We start from the raw sequence: 23,630 nt of genomic DNA on the forward strand, positions 1-23,630 counted from the left end.
GCTGGCACGCCAGCAATCATGTGGACAAAGGACAATGAAGCTAGAAACTCTGGCAAGCAAGAAGAAAGGAAGCTCGCTTAATGTTTTGTTAGAAGTCAGTGGAGTCCAGTAATGGGCCCCAGGGGCAAAGGTCAGCCCAGGGTAAGGCAGGTCCAGGAGGAGGCCCAGTGTGCTCTACAACAGCCCTGGGGCTCAGAACAGATGGTGAGCCTGGCATGGTTTGCTACTAAGCAGCAGGCTGGGATAACTTGGGAATGTGGAAGAGTGAGTCTGGGTCCCCTCAGCTTTCCCAAGTTTACACAGGCACAATGGCCCTACAGGGCCAAGCCTTTGTGAGTCAGGAATCATTCCTGCCCAGGGAGAGGCAGCACTACCCAAGGTAATAATAACCCCTTTGCAGTGTGAGAAACCATGATGAGGTAGGTTGGGCAGGCTTTACCTCCTTCCTAAATGTAAGCCTCTGTTCCACAGCCAGCACCTGGCAGAGTGGAAGGGAGAGATGCCAGAACTAGTGCTTCCCATAGCCCTCCAGCAGACAAGAATGGGGTCAATGGGAGCACAAGCTGACATTGCATGAGCTGGTCTATTGCTCGGAAATGGGTCTTCTTTTTTTTTTTTTCTTTTTTTTTTTTTTTAACATTTATTTATTTTTGAGACAGAGAGAGACAGAGCATGAATGGGGGAGAGTCAGAGAGAGAGGGAGACACAGAATCTGAAACAGCCTCCAGGCTCTGAGCAGTCAGCACAGAGCCCGACGCGGGGCTCAAACTCACAGACAGTGAGATCGTGACCTGAGCCGAAGTCGGACGCCTAACCAACTGAGCCACCCAGGCACCCCAGAAATGGGGTCTTTCAAGAAGTGTACTTCTCCAAGAGGAGAGGCATATGAGAGAGAGAATAGGTGGTTTGCCCCCCACACACACCAGAAAATCAGAAACATCCTCCACCCTAGCCACCTACCCCAGAGTATTCAGCCTTAGCTTCCTAACCCTTGTAGAATGCCCTCCAGGTCCAGGCTCTTGGATGGGAAGGGCCCTGACCCAATCCATCCTCACTTGAGGGTATAGTAATTTGTAGTCACAAAGGGCATCTTGCTGACCACAGCCATTTGCTGCTTCCGCCGCACCTCTACCAACAGCGGGGTACCTGGCCGACTATACTCACAGGGCACATAACCCATGGCCACATTCTTCTTCAGGCAGGGAGAGGGGCAGCCACTGGTAACAGTACCTGTGTGAGAAGAAGCCATGTCAGCACCACCTTACCAGTCCAATGCCCACCCTCCTAGGGAAGGGAAAAGGGCTCTCCAACTTCCCTGGCCCACCTACCAATCATGGTGCCCTCCATATTCAGGATGGGGCTGTGTGCCCGCATAGGTGCTCCCTCGCACATTAACCCTACACGTCTCCGCTGCACTTTGCCCTTCAGCTGAGGAAGAATGACCGACGCTCCAGGGAAGTCCATGGCAGTTCGGCGGCGCTTCCCTGAAGCATGACACCAGGCTTAAGCCACAGTCCATAAAACCCTGGCCATAGGAGGTCCTAGTTACAAGGACCCCAAGTAAAATCTATCCAGCAGTGAGGTCCCTTTGCTCAGGGCCCCCCAACCTCCATTCCTCCCCTGCAATGCAGTCAGCCACCCACCTCTTGTCCCCAGGTCTTGAAGATTATGCTGCCCACTTCAGCCTGCTGAGGATCTAATGGGCAAAGCCACAGTGGCTACACAACCTTGGGAGCAGTCATAGGCTGGCCACTGTAGCCTTCAGGATTCTGAGTGCTGGCCCAGCTCACCCAATGTCCAACTGAGGCTGCCTTCCACAGGTGTGGTGTGTTCATCAATGTCATTCCCATACAGGCAGAGGCCTGCCTCCAGGCGTAGGCTGTCCCGGGCCGCCAGCCCTGCCAGCTTCACCTCTGGGTTTTCCAGCAGAGCTGTTGCCAGGTGGACTGCCCCTGCAGCTGGCACCGAGATCTGCATGGAACACCAGAGAGCAGGTGGGCAGCTGGCTCCAGAATCCTGTGTCCTGCACCATCCTACACCTACTTTTTCACATACCTCCACACCATCCTCTCCTGTGTAGCCACAGCGGGTCACACGGCAGCCGGACACGCCAAACACTTCCATCACAGCACTGGTCATGAAGGGCAGTTTTCTTAGGTCATCTGCCACGCCGGCCTGCAATACCTGGGCCGCAGTGGGGCCTAGGCCCAGGGAGACCGTGACCAATTGTCCAGGTCCTAGTTTCCTCTCAAAGCTGGACCACAGCCCTTACTCAGGGACCAGAATAAGCCCTGAGCAAGTGCTATTCTGCAGGTGGGAGAAGGTGCTCTTGCCCACAGCCCATGGAGCCTTATGGCAGGTAGAGGGAGGACATTAATACCAAACTTAGAATTATGGCACACAAATGTCACACCATGCACACTTTCCTCCTGATAGGCCTTCTGTGCTTAGTAGTTGAAAAGCCAGGAGGCAAAGGTCAGCTCCAACCCTAGCCTGGCCTGCTCACCTTGCAGGGCTAGCAAGCCATTATCCACCACTTCCAAACTCACATCACTGCCCATGTTCTGAAGCTCCCTGACCTTGCCCTGAAAGGAAAGACAGAAACACCACATCAGCTTCTGGGACCACTTACTGAGCACTTACTGTGGGCTGACAGCTGGCTGAAGAGCTGGGCAGAATAGGCCAGTTCCCATCTGACAAAGTCACATAACTAAGTGGTATGGATGACCCAAGGCCAGGTCTGCCAGTGCTAACATCAGGCTCCAGCTTTTACCTTAACCAGAGGATGCTCACTTGGGAGCCAGGGTCAGTTTTACCTCCCCTACTACCCCATCACTGAAACCTGGCATTCTCCAGGCAGGACCCACTCTGGCCTGCTGTTCACTCACTCAAAAAGCCATTGTCTGAGCCCTTTGTCCCTGCTGGGTCTGTCCTGTTCTGTGAACAAGGAACATAGGGTACCTAGAACACAGAAGGGCTGTACCTGCATGAGGGCCAAGTCCTTGTCCCAGCAGCCAGCGTTGGACACCACATACAGGTACCCCTCAGAGGTGCTGGTCACGATCAAGTCATCTAAGATGCCTCCAGCCTCATTGGTAAACAGTGACAGCGTCCCCTAGTGCCAAAATGGAGCATCTTTGCCTCCAGATCCAGGAGTCAGACAATATCCCCCGCCCCTAGGGCCACTCAGCCATCACAAATTCCTGAACAAGAAGCCTCATGCGCAGGGCTGGAAGGGGAGGAGGAACAAAGCTAGGTGAGCCCAGGACCCTGCCCAATCCCAGGGTTTTTGATCCTCATGCACTAAGAAAGTTTTCACCCCTTCCCACCTTGGGAGACCTCCCTGATCTGGTGGGGCTTCTGTACCCCTCCCCACTCAGTACTGAGAGCCCCACCTCACACTTAATCCATGACACCTAGGACTTGCTGCTTCATCCCACCCAGACCTGGGACAACTCAGTCCATTCCCCAAACCCCAAGATGGAAACTTCAAAGTGCATCTTGATGATCCCATGAGCTCCACAGCAATACTCCAAAATACTGTGAGGCTGGCCTCACAGCCTCCCCACTGGATGGACAGTCTGAGGTTGAGAGGTCATATGAATCACATGGGGATCATGTTAAAATGCAAGTTCCGATTCAGCGGGTCTACAGCAGCGCCTGACAGTGTATTCCCTAACAAGCTCTTGGTGATAATGAGGCTGTTGGTTTAATGGACTGCCTTTGAATTTCAAGGAGTTTGGCAGCATGGAAAATCACAGAACAGGACATAAACCTGGGTTTCTAGCCTTCCAGCCTGATGTGGTAAGGATGGAATAGCCCCACCTCCCCTGCAGATAACTAGATGTCCAGACATGACACAGGGACCCCATGCCCCAAGACTGCAAGCCCCAAAAAGCTGTATCTGAACATTGCTGTCCTTCCACCCCTCCCCCCATTTGCTGGCTCATGACTAAGAACACCCATTTAGCAAAATAAGAGGGACCCACCTGGTTTGGCCTTAGCTCTGCAATATCTCCAACCACTAGACTCTCCATCAGCTTCACCCGGTCACAACCAAGTATCTTGGTCTGGGAAAAAGATCCAAAACCTCAGACCACAGTAATTACTGCAATCAGGAAAGCCACTGGACAAGGAGGCATCCTCCCTGCCATCCACAGTACAGCCCAATGCAGCCTAAGTGCCTGAGCAGCCTTTTGGTTCTGCGGATGGCAGATCCCCACCTTCTGGTTCCCCCACATCCGCCAACACAGGAGGGGGTGTAATGGAGGTGTTTAGGAAACTTGAAAGGGCCCAGCACCATCATGAAATACCCTCTTTTCCAAACCAACACCCAGGACAGTTGATGAGAATGGGCGCCAGCCCTGGGAAACCCAGGACATAAAGTCATGCTACTAAGAGGGAATAGGCTGAAGACATTAAAGAGGAGACAAGAGATCCTCTGAGTTAATTTCCTGGGCTATAGTCTCCAACACCTGAGATCTCCACTTCTGCAAGGGCAGCCCTTGGAATCTACCTCCCAACAAAGCCAAAAGCTACACCCCTGTGGAAGGGGAGGAAGCCCTGACCTGGCAGCCAGTATGCTTCCCTGGCTCACCTGCAGCATGTGGGACACGTCAAAGAGTGAGCAGTGCCGGCGTGTATGCAGGTGTGAGGCAACGTGACTGTCCCGGTACTGCACAGGCAGACTCCAGCCTGCAAACGCCACCATCTTCCCGCCATGAGCCAGGTGGAAATCATAGAGTGGTGTCCTGCGGAGCACGTCCTGCGGGTGTCTGGGTTCAGGGCTACCAGGGTCCCAGCCTCAACCCCCACCCTTCCCGCCCCTCCAAAATTGGCACCATGCCCCAGTACCCTCTATCCCACCTGTGCACAACTGAGTGGACGGCCCAGGGCCGACGGGAGCGCCTGCAGACGCAAGCCCAGATGGGCCACCATGCTTACTGCCCGCTGCATTGTTGCCCGCAAATGGTGCAGCCGGCACACAGAGGCCACCACTCTGCCAGGCACGCTGGGAGATGTAGTCCAGGCTCTGCTTGGACAGGTCTCTCTCCCATAAAGGGGATCAGAAGGGGCGGGCAGCCCAAAAGGCAGGCAGCCCTAAGGGCAGGCGGGGCTTTAGAGCAGAGTGCAGTGACTCCTATCTGTAGGGAAACAGCCCCAGGTGCTTCCAGCTGATCTTTCTGGGCAGATTAGGCAGTCCAAACCAGTTAAGCTGCTCGGAGTCAGAGCCAGGGGCTAGACCTCCCCTTGATGACAGCCCAGCCTCCAAAAGGCCAAAGTTCCATAAAGGGCTGGAAGGCCTGAATTGCACATTCAGGACACCCGGAGTGCAAGGTCACATGGGGGAGGGGAAGCGGGGGGGGGGGGGGGGGAGGAGCACGCAGGAAGGTGGAGCCAGCCTGGCAGGCTGAGCACATCAGTAAACTGGCCTCTAGTGAGGGTCTCCAGCTCTCCCACTGGGAGGACACAGGCAGCCAGCAGTCATGCATTTCACAAGTATTTATTGATCTTGCTGCACACTAGGCCCTGTGCTGGGTACTGGAGACACAGCCATGAATGAAGCACAGTCCCTGCCACCCCCTCAAGGACCTCCTCCTATACTTTCTTTCTTTCTCTCTCTCTCTCTCTCTCTCTCTCTCTCTCTCTCTCTCTCACACACACACACACACACACTCTCTCTCTCTCTCTCACTCTCTCTCTCTCTCCCCCCCCCTCTCTCTCTCTCTGAAGGCTGCTACTCCCGGAGCACAGGACTGTGGTCATTACCCTCTTAGCAAAAGCTAAATGAGGCTAAATAAATGACCCCACAGGCAAAGATAACACCTGCAAGAACTGTAATAGTTAAGAGCAGAAGGTAGCCACCAAAAGGTAGCTGACCTGCCTCCAGAAAGCTGTTGAGCCACACAAACTTCCAATTTTCCAGGTCTAACACATATTGCAGTGCTGCTGCAGCATAGTGCCCTGGAGCAAAGCCAGGAAAAAACAAAAGGTAGATTTTCTCATAAGAGTAGCCTGCCTTATTCAGCAGCAGGCCTGGGGTTATGGCAGACCTCAGCCTCCTGAAAGACACCAGTGCAAATGCCCACCTGGACCCATACCCTACCAAGGTTGGTCTTTCATCACACTTAGCATGATTCTTGAAGGGGGAAGCTGGGAGAAGGGACAGGGTGTGCTTTAGGCAAAAAGGTCCCAGAACTCATTAGACACCAGTCTTGCCAGAGACACTGCCCAGGCTGGATGGGCAGGCCCACTTGAACACACATCCAGGAGCCAGCTCTGGGACCAAGGGATTCAGGCTGCCCAAATCCCCAGCTTCACTCCCTAGGCAGACAGCAGGAGTTAGGACAGGAAATTTCTTCTTCTGGGCATAAGAAAGAAGACCACTAGGGGGCGCAGAAGGAAGACGTGGGCTCCTGTTTTTTCCTTGAGCTTCCAAACTACATGACTGCCATGGCTACAGCAGCCTTCCAATGATAGAGCAGGTTTTAGTAGGTCACCCCAGTGCACTGCATTCAGGGTGAAGGAGCAGGCAGAAGATTGGAGTGTGCATGTTGGCAGAAGGGGATTCTTAGTAAACAGAACTGGAATGTTTTCAGGGTAGGAAAAGGAGTTTCAGGTTGCAGTCAGATGAGGACAGAGTACATCCCTGCTGAGAACTCATGCTGAAGCAACTCAGTTTAGCCCCCAAGAATCTTGAATCTGTGAACGTGGCCCAGACACAGTGGGCATGCAGGCAACACTTGTAATGCACAGGGAAAGCACTTCAGCCTCTGGTGGCCTAAACCAGGTCTGGGTGGGCATGGAAGGCCAACATCTTGGCTAAGAGCCATGGTTCAAGTGTAGGAAAGCAAGTTCAGGTCATAACAGCCATCCACCTGAAACACAAAACACCATCAATCTGACTGGCTCAGGGCAACAGGAGCCAAGCAGAGGGAAGCGATCACTCACATCAAAGCGGCCGATCCTTGTGGAGGTGTGACTGGCCCGGATCATCTCTGTCAGCGCCCACATCTGCTGCACCTCGGAGGATACCCTGCTGGGGTCTGGGAGACCCTGCTCCAGAAGGAGGGGTCAGTGGCCATGGGTCCATCCCCAGCACTGCCCTTAAAGCTCCAGAGAGGCCAAGTTGGTCTACAGGGCCCTCAAACGAAGACCAGTAACATTCCCAGATAACTGGTAACACATAAGGTTAGGGCCTGATCTGCAGTAGGCAGCCCAGCCCCACTCAGAGATGCCTCAAATCCCATGGACCACCCCTGAGGAAGATGGCACAGAGTGAACCAAGGGCCCTGGGTCCAGTCCCAGATTTTTTCAGAAAGAGGCCCAGGTGGGGCCTCCTGTGCTGGACACAGGGCCTATTCACACATGGTTTTTACCCAGGATGAGGGCTTACCTCAATGAGGGGAGCAGGCTGCTCACAAGGCACTGGGTGGGAGAGCCACTTGGGGAAGGTCATGGAGGGGCTCTGCAAAGCAAAGGCATACTTCTCTGAAGGAGGCAGAGTGGGAGAGCCCTAGGACCATATTCCAAGGTCCTCAGAACAGAGAGAAGGGCACCTGAGCCTCAGACGCTGAGAAAACCCTGTTCAGGGGTCCACAGAAGTCCAAGGGGGCATTCAGACTACCTAAGTTCTTCTGCTATGCAGGAGGCCCCAGGAACACAAGGAACAAAAGTATCTCCCAGACCCTAAAGTCTCAAGCTCTGAGAGAGGCAGGTGACCTCAAAGGTCAGAGGATATGAGAACATGGCTTGAACTCTCGCCATGAACTTCCAGCATTCCCACCTGACTAATTTCCATGAAGGTCTCCTTCTGAGTCTTACCATCCACTTCCAGCCCCACACCCCACATCCCTAGCCATAGCTAAGAGCCTCCTTGGGAAAGGGCCAACCCAACAGCTCTGAGCTGGTCACTTACCTTTGATCCCTGCTGGTAAATCTGCAGTTCTTCTACTGTGAAAGACAGCCACAGTGGTGATGGCTGTCGCAGAATCAGGCGCAGCTCCAGTACTCTGGCCATGTCACACAGCATCTGACATACATACACACACACACACACAAAAGGACCCAGCAAGGCCCTAGCTCACTGCCCAAGAGCCTCCCAACCAGCAGTGAATGAAGATGCTGCCTCCCCAGACCTTTGAGAAGGAAAGAATAGTAATCCCTCCAAGGCACAGGCCCAGGCCAACCTCGCCTCCCCTCTTCCTTCCTGGTATCCTGGCCCAATCCCCAGACCCGCTGTGAGCCCTCATCTGGACTCCCCTAGTCATGCTGAGTCCCAGCTGACCTGGTGCTTGAACAGCGATACATATTCTTGGGCTCCCTCCTCACTGTGTGGGTCAGGCATGAGGCAGTAGTCCCGCAGGCAGGTCACCCACTTGGCCGGTGTGTGCGGTGAGGTGTGCTGGCGAACACGAATGCTCAAAAAGGCTGTGTAGTAATTCTTAAACATGATCTCCTGTAACTAGAGCACAAACAACCCACCATGACAAATCAGACCCAGGGCCTGAGAGGCTCAAACATACCATCTCCTCCCCTTAGGAATGTACTCTACTACCAATCTAACAACTTCAGCAAGCATCCACTGGGGCCCAAAGCCAATTTCACTTCCCTAGAAGAGCTCATAGCTAAATGAGCAGGTCATACAAATAAACCATGACTGCAGATCTTGTCACAAGTCTAAGATGCTGCCAGGTCAGAACCCTAACTCTAGAGAAGGCAGAAAACATGGCCTGAAGATGAGACCTGAAGGAGTTCATCAAGTGAACCAGGAAAGATAGACAGTGTAAAAGTAACATATGCAAAGGGGCACCAGGGGGTGAGAAAACCTGGCCTACCTCTGAAATGGCAGTGATTCAGCCCGGCACCGGGAATTCTCATCATCGGACACTCATCAGAATCACCCAAATAAGTTTTTTGTTTATTTTGTTTTTGTTTTAATATAGATGAATAGGCTCCACCCTAGGTCTACTGAATCAAGATTTACAGAGTTGGTCCATTTAGTGAAGTTTCCTAGCTTATAGCAAGAAACAGCTTGAAAGATGACCACACACTATAGGACAAAGTGCATGGGGTCAAGAGGCAGGCAGGGTGCAGACACAGGTGGCCCTCAGGCCACTAGAAAGTGGACTTTGTCCTCTGTGCTGAGGTCTTGTCGTGTTAGTCACTCTGTCAGTAGATGTGGACTGGACAGGCAACTGGAGATTGGAACCTGGAGCCATTAGGATGATCATGATGAGGAATGAGCTGAATCTGACCTGGCAAGCAAGGACTGTAAGAATGGGCAGGAGGCAGGTTTTGAGGTAACTCATTGCCTAATGATCCCTAGCCCAGTGGCCAGGAACAAAATGACCTCTCACCTCTCTTTGGCTCACAACTGTATTACCAGCATCACCCTACTATCTTGGCACTTCTACACCAGCCCTGTCCTGGATACGGGGCAGAGATGTTGAAGAGAACAGGTCAGAACGCTGCATTCTAGTAAATATGTGTTAACTGAAGGAATAAGTAAATGGTTAACTGGCTCACAAGGGCAAGAACACTGCAGAGGCTTTCTGTGAAAGATTAAATACCCAGGACACGCCCTAGTTCCCGGGTCAGCCCCGCCCAGGAGCCCCGGTCGCGCCCACGGGGCTTGCTCACCTCGAAGGGCGCGACGCTGGGGAAGGTGACATCGATGACCAGCACACCAGGCCGGCCTTGGGAGGTTCGCACGTCGCCCACCTGCAGGGCCACGGTGCCTTTCACATGGCAAGGCACCGACACGCGGGACATGGTGTCAACAGCCGCGACCAAACCCAACCGCCGCTCCTGGCCTTGGTCCACTGGCCTTCCCGGCGTCCCCAGCCGAGTCCCAAGAACTACAACTCCCGGAAAGACTCGCGCTGGGCCAGCCCAGCCAATTACAGATGCTCTGGGCCTGCAGGGAGTCGGAAGTGCCTGCGGAAGTGTCCTTTCAGCCAATCACGGCGCGAGCATTTAGAAGGCTTCGTGGGGCCCTGCCCCGAAACGTCCGAGCCATTCTATATCTGAGCTGTCCTGACCCTTCACTGCTCCGAGTCTTGCGCCGTTACTGGTTCTGTCCCGGGCAGTCGTTGCTTAAAACTCGTAAAGCCACGAGCACTACTGAGCTTTGTGCCCGGCCGACATTAGTTTCAAAAATAGGTATGAACGCCTCCCCTTTTTTTTAATGGACAAAGGATTTGAACAGATAATTTACAAAAGAATATAAATAGCCAATAAACCAATGAAAAGATGCTTAACATGGTTATTCATCAGGGAAGTGCAAATCACAACTCCCACAAACCCACCGAATAGGCTAAAACTAAAGACGCCAAGATGTGGAATGCCTGGAACCTTAATCCACTGGTAATTTCCAGCCATTTTTAAAAAGTTTGGCATTTCTTTAAAAACGGAATTTCAGGGTGCCTGGGTGGCTCAGTCGGTTAAGCATCTGACTTTCTTTCTTTCTTTCTTTCTTTCTTTCTTTCTTTCTTTCTTTCTTCCTTTCTTTCTTTCTTTCCCCCAAGCCTCTGACTCTTGATTTCAGCTCAGGTCATAATCTCACAGTTTGTAAGCTAACAGTAAGCCTGCTTGAGATTCCCCCCACCCCGCTACCCCGCTTCCCTTCCCCTGTTCGCGCTCTCTCTCTCTCTCTCAAAAATAAATAACTTAAAAAAATTAAAAAATAAAAACTAAGTTTGTACCTACAGTATGATCTAGCTATTGTATCCCTAAGTATTTACCCAATAGAAATGAAAGGATATGACTGCTCAAGGAATTTATTCATAATAGCCAGAAATTGGAAGTAAATGTCCAATATATAAACAGATAAACTAACTGCAGTGTATCCATAAAACAGAATACTGCTCAAAAATAAAAAGTAATGAACAAATCCAAGTATCTATCAACATATGAATGGGTAAACAAATCATGGTATGTACATATAATGGAATTACTCAGCCTTAAAGATGAATGAAACTGATAAATGCTTAGGTGTGAACATTGAAAATATTATGCTAAGCGAAAAAAAAACAGACATGAAGGACAAATATTGATTGTATGATTCCACTTACATGGGTTACTTAGAATAGGTGAATTCAGAGACAGAAAGTAAAAGTAGGTGGCCAGGAACTGGGTGTAAGGGGAAATAGAGAGTTACTGCTTAATAGGTACAAAGTTTCTCTTTAGGATGACGAAAAAAATTATGGAAATAGTGGTGATGATTATACAACACCATGAAAGTATTTAATGCCACTGACTTAGACACTTAAAATAAGTAAAATGGTAAATATTATGTATATTTTATCAAAATTTTTAAAAAGGAATGAACATGCATATGCATAACCTCACCAGTAGATCTCAAATGTACTATGTTAAGCAAAAAAAGTCAAACCCAAAAGAGTACATACTGTATGATTCCACTTAACATGAAATTCTAGAAAAGGCAAAACTAATCTACAGTAATATAAATCAGATTTTTTTTTCTGGGACTGGGAGTGAAGGGAAAGGATTGACTATGAAGAAGTACAAGGGAATACTTCGGGGGTGATGGAAAGGTTCTACAACTTGATTGTGGTGGTAGTTAATATTTATCAAGACACTTATCAAAATTTATTAAACAATATTTGGGGCGCCTGGGTGTCTCAGTCGGTTAAGTGACTGACTCTTGATCTCAGCTCAGGTCTTGGTCTCAGGATGGTGGGCTCTATGCTGGATTTGAAGCTACTTTAAAAAAAAAGGAAAGAAAGGAAAGAGAAAGAAAGAAAGAAAGAAAGAAAGAAAGAAAGAAAGAAAGAAAGAAAGAAAGAAAAAGAAAGGAAAAGGTTTTAGTTTTAAGTAATCTCTACACCCAACATAGGGCTCAAACTAACAACACTGAGATCAGGAGTCACATGCTCTACCAACTGACCCAGCCAGACGTCCCAAGATATGTGCATTTTTATTGTATCTAAATTATACCTCAGTAAACATGATTTTGAAAGAACAAAAAAGAAAGCAAAAAAAAATTAACCATTATGTTTATCACCATCACCATCCTTCCAGGCACTTGTGCCTCAGAGATCATTGATTAAGCCTATTTTATTGATAACAAAGCTGAGGCCAGAAGTGGTCCAGTGATTTTCTGAACCAATAAAACAGTATAGAGTAGAGATGGAACAAGGCCTTCTTTTGGGCTTCTTCCTCACAAGTCAGAACCCTCCAGGTAATGGTCAGCTTTGGTGACCTGGGCCTTCTCTGCATTGAGGAACCCAAAGACACAGGCCCAGTGTAACCTTTAGGGCTCTCATAGTAGGGTATCAGACAGAAACAAAACCCGAATTTGAGGCCAGCCCAAGGAATAGCCTGGAAGAGTTGTGCCTTCCTAGCCTAGGCACCCAGACTTACAGTGACAGAAAACATTCCCTGGCTTCTCACTGACTGTTGTCAAGGGAAAATAACTTGTGTCCTTGGGTCTCTTGGACTGACCATTGCTGTCTCCATTTTGACTCAGACTAATGATTCACTGCCTGGGTCTCTCCAGGTTTCTGAGACTTTCCTCTTCATAAAGACCACTCTATCCTGGAGCAGAGGCTTCCCCAAATCCCAAAAGATTATAGGGTCCCTGGGAATCATGAGGGTACACACAGTCTCTGGTCTTCAGGACTCACCTCTGAGGGCACAGTCACAGTGTCACCAGCTAGACCCCAAGACGAGAACTTAAATGCTCACCTGCTTGTACTTACCGACTTTTGTCCCACATTTTCCCTTAAACTCTTCTTTCCAGTTTGTCTCTTAACTCAGGCAAAAGACCCCATGGGCATAGAATCCTGGATGGAAACCAGAACAACCACTCAAGGAATAAGGACTGCCTGAATGAGGAACTCTGGCAACCCAGACTACCCAGACCAGTTTGAGTTTAACCCCTGACTCAGGCCTGCAAAGATGGACCATGGAGTGACCCATGGAGTAACTGACAGTTACCTTTACCTCATTAGAATACTAAAATCCCTGCCCAAGAAGAAGTCCAAGCTTCATTTACGTAACATACAACATATGTTCAGGTATGTTTCCTTAAGACACATTTGTAAACTTATGCCCACTTTCACATACAATGACAAGTCTTCCATTTCTTCTTCTTTTTTTTTTTTATTTAGTTTATTTATTTGTTTTAGTAATCTCTATACCCAACATGGGGCTCGAACTCATGACCCTGAGACCAAGAGTCATGTGTTCTCCCAAGTGAAACAGGTGTGTGTTCCAAGGCTCCCATTTCTAAATATTCATCTAACCCTAGGGTGGCACCTGGTTGGCTTTGTCAGTAGAGCATGTTGATGTGGGAAAAAAGGCAAAAGAATAAATTTCCTTGCTACTTACATCGAGACAGACAGAATGACCTTCCTCAAAGAACTCAACTGCCTCAATGTTAATACTTTGCTAGAGGCAAAAAGTAACCTTAACTTGGCTGGAGCCTACCTCCAGGATCCTGTAAGTCTTCTTTAACATATAAAAATCCCTTTGGAAACTTCCTTTATCTCTGCCTGCCCAAGATATGTGTTAGCAATCATCCTCTAAATGTATGGCCCATTGATATACATCTGAAGGATCTCATGACTAATATTTTACTGGACAATAGTAAATAATCTTATCTTAACAGCAGCTCGTCCCTCAAGGTCCTGGAAACCTTGCTTCTAAAATACGTTTAAGACTTAAGCTATCCCTACCCACCTCCCAATTTGAAGGTATGTAATCAGTCACCCATCCAACCCCAGTTCAACTCTTTCTGCCCATGGGTCCTGTCCCCATGCTTTAATAAAACCATGTTTTTGCACTGAAGATATCTTTTTTAAAATTCTTTAACATTTTTATTTATTATTTTTGAGAGACAGAGATAGACAGAGCTCGAGTGGGGGAGGGGCAGAGAGAGAGGGAGACACAGAATCTGAAGCAGGCTCCAGACTCAGAGCTGTCAGCACAGAGCCCGATGGGGGCTCGAACTCAGGGACTGTGAGATCGTGACCTGAGTTGAAGTCGGATACTTAACCGACTGAGCCACCCAGGCATTCCTGCACTGAAGATATCTTAAGAATTCTTTCTTGGCCATTGGCTCCAAACCCCAACACTTCAAACCACATCACATGCGACTTTTTTTTTTTTTTTTGAAGTACACTCCATACCCAGGGACCTGAGATCAAAACCTAAGTGGACATCAAAAGTCTGATGCCCAACCAATGAGTCACCCAGGCACTCTGAGCATGAGACTCTTGATCTCAAGGTCATGAGTTCAAGCTCCAGGTTGAATGTAGAACTTACTTTAAAAAGAGAAGAAAGGAAACTGCTGAGAAATGGTAGAAGGGTGACCAACTGACTGTCTCACGACTATCCCAATTTTGAAGTGCCTGGCTGGCTCAATCAGTAGAGGATGTGACTTTTTTTTTTTAACCTTTATTTTTGAGAGAGGGAGAGAGAGGGAGACCGAGCATGAGTGAGGGAGTGGGAGGGAGAGACGGAGACACAGAATCAGTAGCAGGCTTCAGGCTCCAAGCTGTCAGCACAGAGCCTGATGCAAGACTGAAACCCACGAACCGTGAGATCATGACCTGAGCTGAAATCGGACACTTAACCAACTGAGCCACCCAAGTGCTCCTAGAGCATCTGATTCTTGATCTCAAGGTTATGAATTCAAGCCCCATGTTGGGTGGGTTTTAAGATTTTTTAAATCTTAAAAAATAAGTAGCGGTGCCTGGGTGGCTCACTTGGTTAAGCATCCAACTCTTCATCTCAGCTCAAGTCTTGATCTCAGGGTCCTGAGTACTGGGCCCTGTACTGGGCCCTGCACTGGGCATGAAGCCTACTTAAATACATACACACATACATATATATTCATCCTAACCCTAAATAAAAGGAACCCATCCACCCTTGCTCTGGGAGTCAAAGTTGGAAGTTATTTCCTGTGATCCCCTTTGCTGCAAATAAAATGGCCTAATGAAAGAGCGGACCTAGGCCAGTCGACTCCATTTTGTTCTGTGTCCTCCATCTTGAGTGACTATGTCCCTGACATGGCCCCCTTTCCGGGAAAACCGCAGAAAGAAATTCCCGCTCAAACCTCAGACCACACCTCCTCCCCTTGAGTAACTTCCCGCTCACCCGCTCAAACCACGCCCAGCAACCTGCGCAAGGGGACTCTGACCCTTCCCCAGCCAATTGGCTAAGGCCACGACCATTACTCTACCAACTGCCCCTAGATCCCTATAAAACCTTTGCACTTTTGAAACTCGCTCTGTCTCCAGCATCTCACCGCTGCGTCGGTGCAGGTAGGGGATTGAGCTCCAGCTAGCTCAAATAGTCTCTTTGCTTTTGCATCGGACTCTGCACCCTGGTGGTCTTTGGGGATCTCGAACTCTGGACATAACACTTTGGACAACTCCATCTAGTGTAGTTTCTATCTATGACTCACCAAGGAATGAACTCATGTTAGTTCAGTTACAAGAGCAGACAGCAGACAGTAGGCCTGTGTGGCCCCTCACTGAAGATAATTCTCATCTCATATCTCTCATCTCCACTCCAGCCCCTCCAATCCATTACCCACACTGTAGCAAGACATGTTTTCAATGTGAAATCTTCATGGAATCCCTCTGCCTCAAGGTCAAATCCAAAAGCTCTTGATAAATCCATGAGTCCAAGACATAAATGGCCCTTGCCCATCAGTCTATTCAAAACTTGCACCCTAGGAGCACCTGGCTAGCTCAGTCAGAAGCCCACGTGACTCTTGATCTTGGGGTTGTAAATTTGAGCCCCACGTTGGGTGTGTAGAGATTACTCAAACAAAACAAAACAGGGGCGCTGGGTGGCTCAGTCAGTTAAGCATCTGACTTCCACTTAGGTCATGATTTCGTGGTTCGTGGCTTCAAGCCCCACATCGGGCTCTGTGCTGCCAGCTTGGGGCTTGGAGCCTATTTAGGATTCTGTGTCTCCCCCTGTCTCTGCCCCTCCGCTGCTTATGCTATCTCTCTCTCTAAAAATAAATAAACATAAAAAACGAAACAAAACTTAAAAAAGAAATCCTGTCCCCTTCCCCAACCCTTCATTCCAGTTTCTATCACATGTTGCCCTTTCTCTCCTGCCAGCCTGCTCACAGAACACTCTTTAGATCACTCCTACCCTACCACCGACCACGTATCTACCCTTAAGTTCTTGGTATAGACTTTGATTTTTCAAGGAGTACTTTTTTTTTAATTAAAAGTTTTTTTAATGTTTATTTATTTTTGAGAGAGACAGAGGATGAGTGGGAGAGGAGCAGAGAGAGAGTTGAACGCTTAACCAACTGAGCCACCCAGGGACCCCTTTAAGGTTTTTATTTTTTAACTTTTTTATTTTTGAGAGGGCAAGAGCGTGGGGGAGGGGTGTAGAGAGAAAGGGGGACAGAGGATCTGAAGAGGGCTCCACCTTGCCAGCAGGAAGCCTGATGCAGGGCTCCAACTCACAAACCATGAGATCATGACCTGAGCCAAAGTCAGACGCTCCACTGACTGAGTTACCCAGGAACCCCAGGGAGTACTTTTTTAATCTCCTGGACTAAGTTAGATCACTGAACACTGTCAGAGACCCTCCACATTTTATTGTAATCATTCCCCAAAACCTGTCTCCTTCACTGGGCTACAGTGGGGTAGAGCAGGAATTAGTCTGTCAGCTTGTATCTCACATCTCTTAGCATCATGCTGGGCAAAGTTGGTGCTCAATAAATACATACCAAAGGAACAAATTATTGTTAGATTTTAGGAACTCATACTTCCAGCTAAGATGGAGTAACTGGGAAAAGATTTACACTCCCACATGACCCAACCAAAGAACCAGACAAAATATATGAAATAATCATTTTCAGATGTTGTCCATCAGGCAACACAGGACAGTGATTCCTGAAAGAGGAGATACAAACAATATAAGCTCAATGATTGTCCAGTTTGCTGTCTGAAGAGAGTTTCCAAATATAATGAGGAGGAACTCAGATAGAGTCTGTCAGACTCCCTGAGTTGAAGAGACGAAACTGGGAGTTTGGGGAGACAAAGATGCCTAGAAGCTAGACAGGACAAAAGTGCTCAGAGAGATAACTCCGGAAATCTCTAGGGGGCTCCCCTTGAGGCTTCAGCTTAGTAATAATCAGTACATACATGTGAGCAGACTGTCCAAAGCCAAAGAAAGAACTATCCCAAAGAATTAAAAGGTGACAGCACCAAATCTTACTCAGAGCCAGAAGCAGTTTGTGTTCCCATCAGCCATTAGTAAAAAAACCCAAACAAACAAAAACAAAAAGCAAATGAGACAGGCAAACTATTAAGGGCCCCCTAAAAAAAGCCATTTATTTCCCTTTGCTCTGACTTATATTCTTGCTGGGACCTGCACCCTCACCCCACTCTACACGTCTTATAATGCAAATAGCATATGTCCTCCTCCTCGTGCACACTCTCTCCATCTCTCTCTCTCTCTCTCTTAAAAAAACAAAACAAAACGGGGGGGAGGGCGTACCTGGGTGACTCAGTCAGTCAAACATCTGACTCTTGATTTTGGCTCAGGTCATGATCTTATGGTTCATGAGTTCGAGCCCTGCATCCAGGCTGACAGTGCAGGGCTTACTTTGGATTCTCTCTCTCTCTCTCTCTCTCTCTCTCTCTCTCTCTCTCAGCCTCTCTTTCTCTCTCTGTCTCTCAAAATAAGTAAATAAACTTAAAAAAATAAAACAAAACATCTGTACTAGACTAAAATCTGTTCAAACTCCAGCTAACAAAGCTTAAAATCAAGCCTCAAAGTTATCAAAATGACTAAATGTATCCCAGAACAAAGGTCACAAATATTTATAGGAATATAATAGTATCAGTACCTAAAAAGGTAAAACTTGCAATGTCTGGCATTCAATTAAAAATTACCAATCATGGGGCACCTAGGTGGTTCAGTCAGTTAAGTGTCCAACTTTAGTTCAGGTCACAATCTCATGGTTCCTGAGTTTGTGAGTTTGAGCCCTGCAGTGGGCTCTCTGATATCAGCATGGAGACTGCCTCGGATCCTCTGTCCCCTTCTCACTCTCCACTCTTCCCCTGCTGGTTCTCTCTCTCTCAAATAAATAAAAGTAAAAAAAAATAAAAAAGTACAAATTACCTATCATGTAAAGCAGGAAAACAAAAAGACCTATAATAAAGAGAAAAATCAAACAAGAGAAACAGATCCAGAAATAACAGATGCTAGAATTAGTAGACAAGGACATTAAAACTTGAACATAATAGATATGTGGAATTGATGCTTTTTGCAAGACTGAAATCATAGCAGGTTGAGAAACTAATGCTCAATCCCATTTCACTGGTATCAAAAAATATTTCAACTCTTATACTCTCACAGGTAGAATGAATTGTATTTTGGCCACATATGGAGGCATTTCTTTGATGATCTTACACTTCAAGTTAAGGTCTAAAAAACACCTTCTATGAAAAGCAACATAAGTGGATATTAAACTGTATCTCATCTGTTAAGTTCCCATGCCTGGGGAAGCTAATATCAATTCATCATATGATACTCAATTTGTGTAATTTTGTGAACCTGGAAAAAAATGTAAATATAAAACTTATAATATTCCCTGTGTTCAGGAAAGTAGAATATAACACTGGGTATAAACTACACTGTAATTAGAACTTTAAAAATAATAAAAAAATTTAAAGTTAAAAACAAGAAATGTTGACAATGTTTATTGGTTTTTAAATATTTTAAGTAATTTCTACACCCAACATGGGGCTTGAACTCACAGCCCCCAGATCTAGTCCCATGTTCTACTGACTGAGCCAGCCAGGCACCTCATGGGGTTTTTTTTGGTTTGTTTGTTTTTGTTGTTTTTTGTTGTTGTTTTTTGAACATGTTTTATTATACACAGATGCAGAGAAAGAGAGAAGGTTCATGCAAGGGGCTCCTGGGTGACTATGAGAAGTAAGGGAGATGATTCATTTTCAGAAATACCAAATAAAAGCTGTACTGTCTAATTAGCAATAGATTTACAACCTATTGGAAATATGTACAAACCTCCCCCTCAACAATGGAATCCCAAACCCTTAGACACTTCACTTCCTGGTTCTTCTTCCCCTCCATTTCACAGGCTTATGTTCATGGGCTTTGCAATGAGCATGCACTAAAGAACAGAGAGACAGAGACTGAAGGTCTCTGGGTCACCTCAGGGAATGTACATTTGTTCCAATCAGACTACTTTTTGCCTTATGTGGGCATAGGTGATCTCTGGGTAAGACTATTACCTCTGTAATACTCAGCCAATGAGGAACCAGAGGAGGGACTTGCATGCTAGGAGATAAACTGTCCACTGTAATTGCCCCAAATGTGCATATCCATCAGACACCTGCTCTTGCAAGAATGTTGATTAAAGACTTGCTTCCCTGTGCTCTGTGAGCCTCTGAGTCCCTGTCCTTCCTTTGAACTTCCTTTGTCCTTCTTTTGGTCGATGGACTTATTTCTAACAGTGACTTAGTTAAGCATCCAATTCTTGATTTCAGCTTAGGTCCAGATCTCACAGTTGGCAAGATCAGCCCCACATTGAGCTTTGTATTGACAGCATGGAGCCTGCTTGAGATTCTTTAAAAAAATAAACTCAAAAGAAAGGGAGGGGACCTGGGCAGCTCAGTAGGTTACATCCGACTCTTGATTTGGCTCAGGGTCAGGATCTCATGGTTTGTGGGACTGAGCCCTGCATTGGGCTCTGTGCTAACAGCAGGGAGCCTGCTCAGCATTCTCTCTCCCTCTCTCCCTGCCCTTCCCCTGCTCACTTTCTCTTTCTCTCTTTAAAATAAATAAATAGGGGCACCTGGGTGGCTCAGTCGGTTAAGCATCTGACTTCAACTCAGGTCATGATCTCGCGGTCCATGAGTTCGAGCCCTGCGTCGGGCTCTGGGCTGACAGCTCAGAGCCTGGAGCCTGCTTCCCATTCTGTGTCTCCCTCTCTCTCTGCCCCTCCCCCGTTCATGCTCTGTCTCTCTCTGTCTCAAAAATAAATAAATGTTAAAAAAAAATTAAAAAAAAAATAAATAAACTTAAAATAATTGGCTCATGCAATTATGGAGGCAGAGAACTTCCCAAGATCTGCAGTTGGCAAGCTGGAAACCCAAGAGAATCAATGTGAAGTTCTAGTTCAAGTCTGAAGGTCTAAGAACCAAGAGAGTTGATTGTATAAGTTCCTGTCCAAAAGCTAGCGTGCTTGAGACCCAAGAAGAGCTGATATTTCAGTCCTGGTCCAGGTCCAAAGGCTGGAAAATACCAATGTTTCACCTCAAGCAATCAGGCAGGAGGAGTTTCCTCTTACTAAATTTTTTTTGTTCTTTTCAGGTTTTCAATGGTTAGGATGAGACCCACCCATATTAGGGAGAGAAATATGCTTTACTCAGTCTATTCAAATGTTAACCTCACCCTGACAAACACACCCACAGCTGAATAATGTTTGGCTAAATGTCTAGATACTTCATGATATAGTATAATCGACACAAAAAATTAACCATCACAGAGTATGTTTTTGTTGTTGTTGTTGTTGTTAAGATTTTATTTTTAAGCAATCTCTACAGCCAATGTGGGGCTTGGGTTTACAATCCTGAGATCAAGTGTCATATGCTCTATGACTGAGCCAGCCAGGCACCCTTAACTATCACTGAGTGTTTTGTTTTGTGTTTTTAAATGTTTATTATTTTGAGAGAGAGAGCATGAATGTGTGCACAAGCAGGGGAGGGGCAGAAAGAGAGGGAGAGAGAGAATCCCAAGCAGGCTCCACACTGTCAGCACAGAGCCCGATGCAAGGCTCAATCTCATGAAATGAGGTCATGACCTGAGCCAAAATCAGGAGTTGGAGGCCCAAATGACTGAACCACCCAGAAACCCCCATATATTTGTGATTTTTTTTTTTTTAGTTTTATTTCTCCTATTCATTTCTAGTTTCATTCCATTGTAATCAGAAAATGTTCTTTGTGGAGCGCCTGAGTGGCTCTGTCGGTTAAGTGTCTGACTTTGGCTCAGGTCATGATCTCACAGTTCATGAGTTTGAGTGAGCCCCACATCAGGCTCTCTGCTGTTGGTGCAGAGCCTGCTTTGGATCCTCTGTATCCTTCTCTCTCTCTCTCTGCCCCTCCCCTGCTTGTGCTTTCTCTCAAAATAAATAAACACAAAAACATAATAAAATAAGATTTCGTAGGACTGGGGCACCTGGGTGGTTCAGTTGGTTCAGCGTCCAACTTCAGCTCAGGTCATGATCTCACAGTTTGTGGGTTTGAGTCCCACATTGAGCTCTCTGCTGTCAGCACAGAGCCTGCTTCAGATCCTCTGTCCCCCTCTCTCTGCTCCTCCCATGCTGTGCTCTCTTTCTCACTCTCTCTCTCAAGAATAAACATTTTTTAAAAAGAAAAATAAAATTTCTTAGGATATGTTTTGTGACCAAGACATGGTTGGTCTATCCTGCAGAATGTCCCATGTGCACTTGACAAGAATGTGTATTCTGCTGTTGTTGTTGGAGTACATGTAGTATCTGTTAGGTCAACTTTCGTCTACAGCATTGTTTAAGTCTTCTATCTTCTTATTGATCTTCTGTCTGGTTGCTGTAGCCATTTTTGAAAGCGAAGTATTGAGTTTCTAGCTATTACTGTAGAACTATCTATTTCCCCTCTCAATTCTGTCAATTTTTGTTTCATGTATTTTGGGGCCCTGTTGGATGCGTGTATGTTTATAATTATTGTATGTTCTTTCTGTATTGTACCTTTTATCAATATATTTCTTTCTTTGGGGAACCTAGCTAGTTCAGTGAGAAGAGTGTAGGACTCTTTTTTTTTTAAATTTTTTAATATTTATTTATTTTTGCGAGAGAGAGACAGAGCATAAGCAGGGGAGGGGCAGAGAGAGAGAGAGGGAGACACAGAATCTGAAGCAGGCTCCAAGCTCCAAGCTATTAGCACAGAGCCCCATGTGGGGCTTGAACTCATGAACTGTGAGATCATGACCTGAGTCAAAGTCGGATGCTCAACTGACTGAGCCAACCAAGTGCCCCAGAAGAGTATAGGACTCTCGATCTTGGGGTCATGAGTTTGAACCCTATGTTGGGTGCAGAGATTACTTAAATAAGTTTAAAAAAAAAAAAAATATATATATATATATATATACACACACACACATATATACACACACAAATATATGTATATGTACATATATATATATATATATATACACACACTTTGTCTCTTGTAACTTGTTTTGACTTAAGTCTATTTTGTCTTACAATAATATAGCCACCCAGCTTTTGGTTACTGTTTACATGGAGTATATTTTTCCATCCTTTTACTTTCTTTTTTTAAAAATATTTATTTATTTTTTTATTTTGAGAAAGAGAACGAGCAGGGGAGGTGCAGAGATAGGGAGCGAGAGAGCATCCCAAACAGGCTCCGCGCAGTCAACACAGAGCCCTATGCGGGGCTCCAACCCACAAAGTGGGAGATCATGACCTGAGCCAAAACCAAGAGTGTATGCTTAACCAACTGAGCCACCCAGGCGCCCCTGGCAATCCTTAGACATAGGACAGCAGCGCCACCTACTGGGGAAATGGAGAGTCACCCCATTAGAATCAGGCTTCTGTACTCAAGGCTGGTGTGGGTGGCATAGGCTGGAGGTGGGCTCTGGATGTCCAGAATGGTATTCTTCACCTGAGCTTTGGACCTTCAATTTGCCAAAGGTCTTTTCCAGACATTATGTCTTAGCATTACCAAGGTAACTATTGTATTAAGAATCTCATCAATAATCAGAAACAAGGAGACTATGACAGTTTTCTCATTGCATGGTCCACACCTGAACTCTGGAAATAGCTGCCTGAAAGAGTCTCTTACAAGCCAACTCTCTGCCCCATCCTTCTAAACTTCTGTTTGATTTAGGCCTTTTGAGAACCTGCTGAAAGCCAACCTCCTCCAAGATTGTGCCGTGTATATGTGTGCACCTGCATGCGTACACACACACACACACACACACACACACACACACACACACACATCTACTTTCTCTTTCTCACATACACAAGTTGCTTTTGCTTGTAATGTTTGGGGATCCAGAAAGAGTAAGTAGGTATAAACTTGTATTGAATGAATGGCACCTCAGTCCAATGGCATAGTGGGTCTCCAATAGTAATCAAGTTTCTGATCCAGGTGGGGAATGTTCCTGGCAACACTGAATGAACAAAGCAGGATAAGAATGGTAACAATAGGGCACCTGGGTGGCTCAGTTGGTTGAGATTTGTGGTCTCTTTCTCTCTCAAAATAAATAAATACATTTTTAAAAGTTAAAAAAAAAAAAGAATACTAACAGTGATAACCACTAGCACTTATCTAGCATTTACTATGTGCCAGACACTGTTCTCTTGATGCTTGTATTCTTCACTCAATCCACTTCTCTTCAAGGTAGAAGTCATTACTCTCGTATTACAGGTAAGAAAGCTGAGTGGGAAGGTGAATGATTTGCCCAAGACCACACAGCAAGTGAGTCGCCATACCAGGGTTCAATTCTGGCAGAAGGATACCACATTGTGTATACAATCTGGTCTCAACCTTATGATTTTTTTTTAATTTAATGAATCTTTAAAATAGACATAC

General features: G+C 46.7%; 2 protein-coding genes across 3 annotated transcripts; both read right to left on the minus strand.

Moving 5' to 3' along the window:
• Positions 1–722: 722 nt before the first annotated feature.
• Positions 723–5,337, minus strand: AMT (aminomethyltransferase). Its single transcript, XM_047833332.1, has 9 exons — positions 4,867–5,337; positions 4,598–4,765; positions 3,990–4,070; positions 2,984–3,115; positions 2,507–2,585; positions 2,056–2,201; positions 1,791–1,971; positions 1,329–1,484; positions 723–1,230 (listed from the first exon to the last, which is right to left on the minus strand). Exons 1-9 carry the CDS (start codon positions 4,954–4,956, stop codon positions 1,052–1,054), a joined length of 1,212 nt encoding a protein of 403 aa, XP_047689288.1. The 5' UTR covers positions 4,957–5,337; the 3' UTR covers positions 723–1,051.
• Positions 5,338–6,546: 1,209 nt separating this feature from the next.
• NICN1 (nicolin 1, tubulin polyglutamylase complex subunit) lies at positions 6,547–9,859 on the minus strand. 2 transcript variants are annotated; one of them, XM_047833352.1, is made up of 6 exons: positions 9,643–9,859; positions 8,288–8,464; positions 7,919–8,029; positions 7,397–7,468; positions 6,952–7,056; positions 6,547–6,878 (listed from the first exon to the last, which is right to left on the minus strand). In XM_047833352.1, the coding sequence occupies exons 1-6, from the start codon at positions 9,772–9,774 to the stop codon at positions 6,837–6,839; spliced, it is 639 nt and encodes a 212-aa protein (XP_047689308.1). In that variant the 5' UTR covers positions 9,775–9,859; the 3' UTR covers positions 6,547–6,836. The 2 variants fall into 2 exon arrangements, with proteins under 2 accessions (XP_047689308.1, XP_047689298.1); XM_047833342.1 differs by having other exon boundaries at positions 7,919–8,032.
• Between the last annotated feature and the right edge of the window lie 13,771 nt (positions 9,860–23,630).

The sequence above is a fragment of the Prionailurus viverrinus genome, chromosome A2 (genome assembly GCF_022837055.1).
Source record: "Prionailurus viverrinus isolate Anna chromosome A2, UM_Priviv_1.0, whole genome shotgun sequence".
NCBI classification, from domain to species: Eukaryota; Metazoa; Chordata; class Mammalia; order Carnivora; family Felidae; genus Prionailurus; species Prionailurus viverrinus.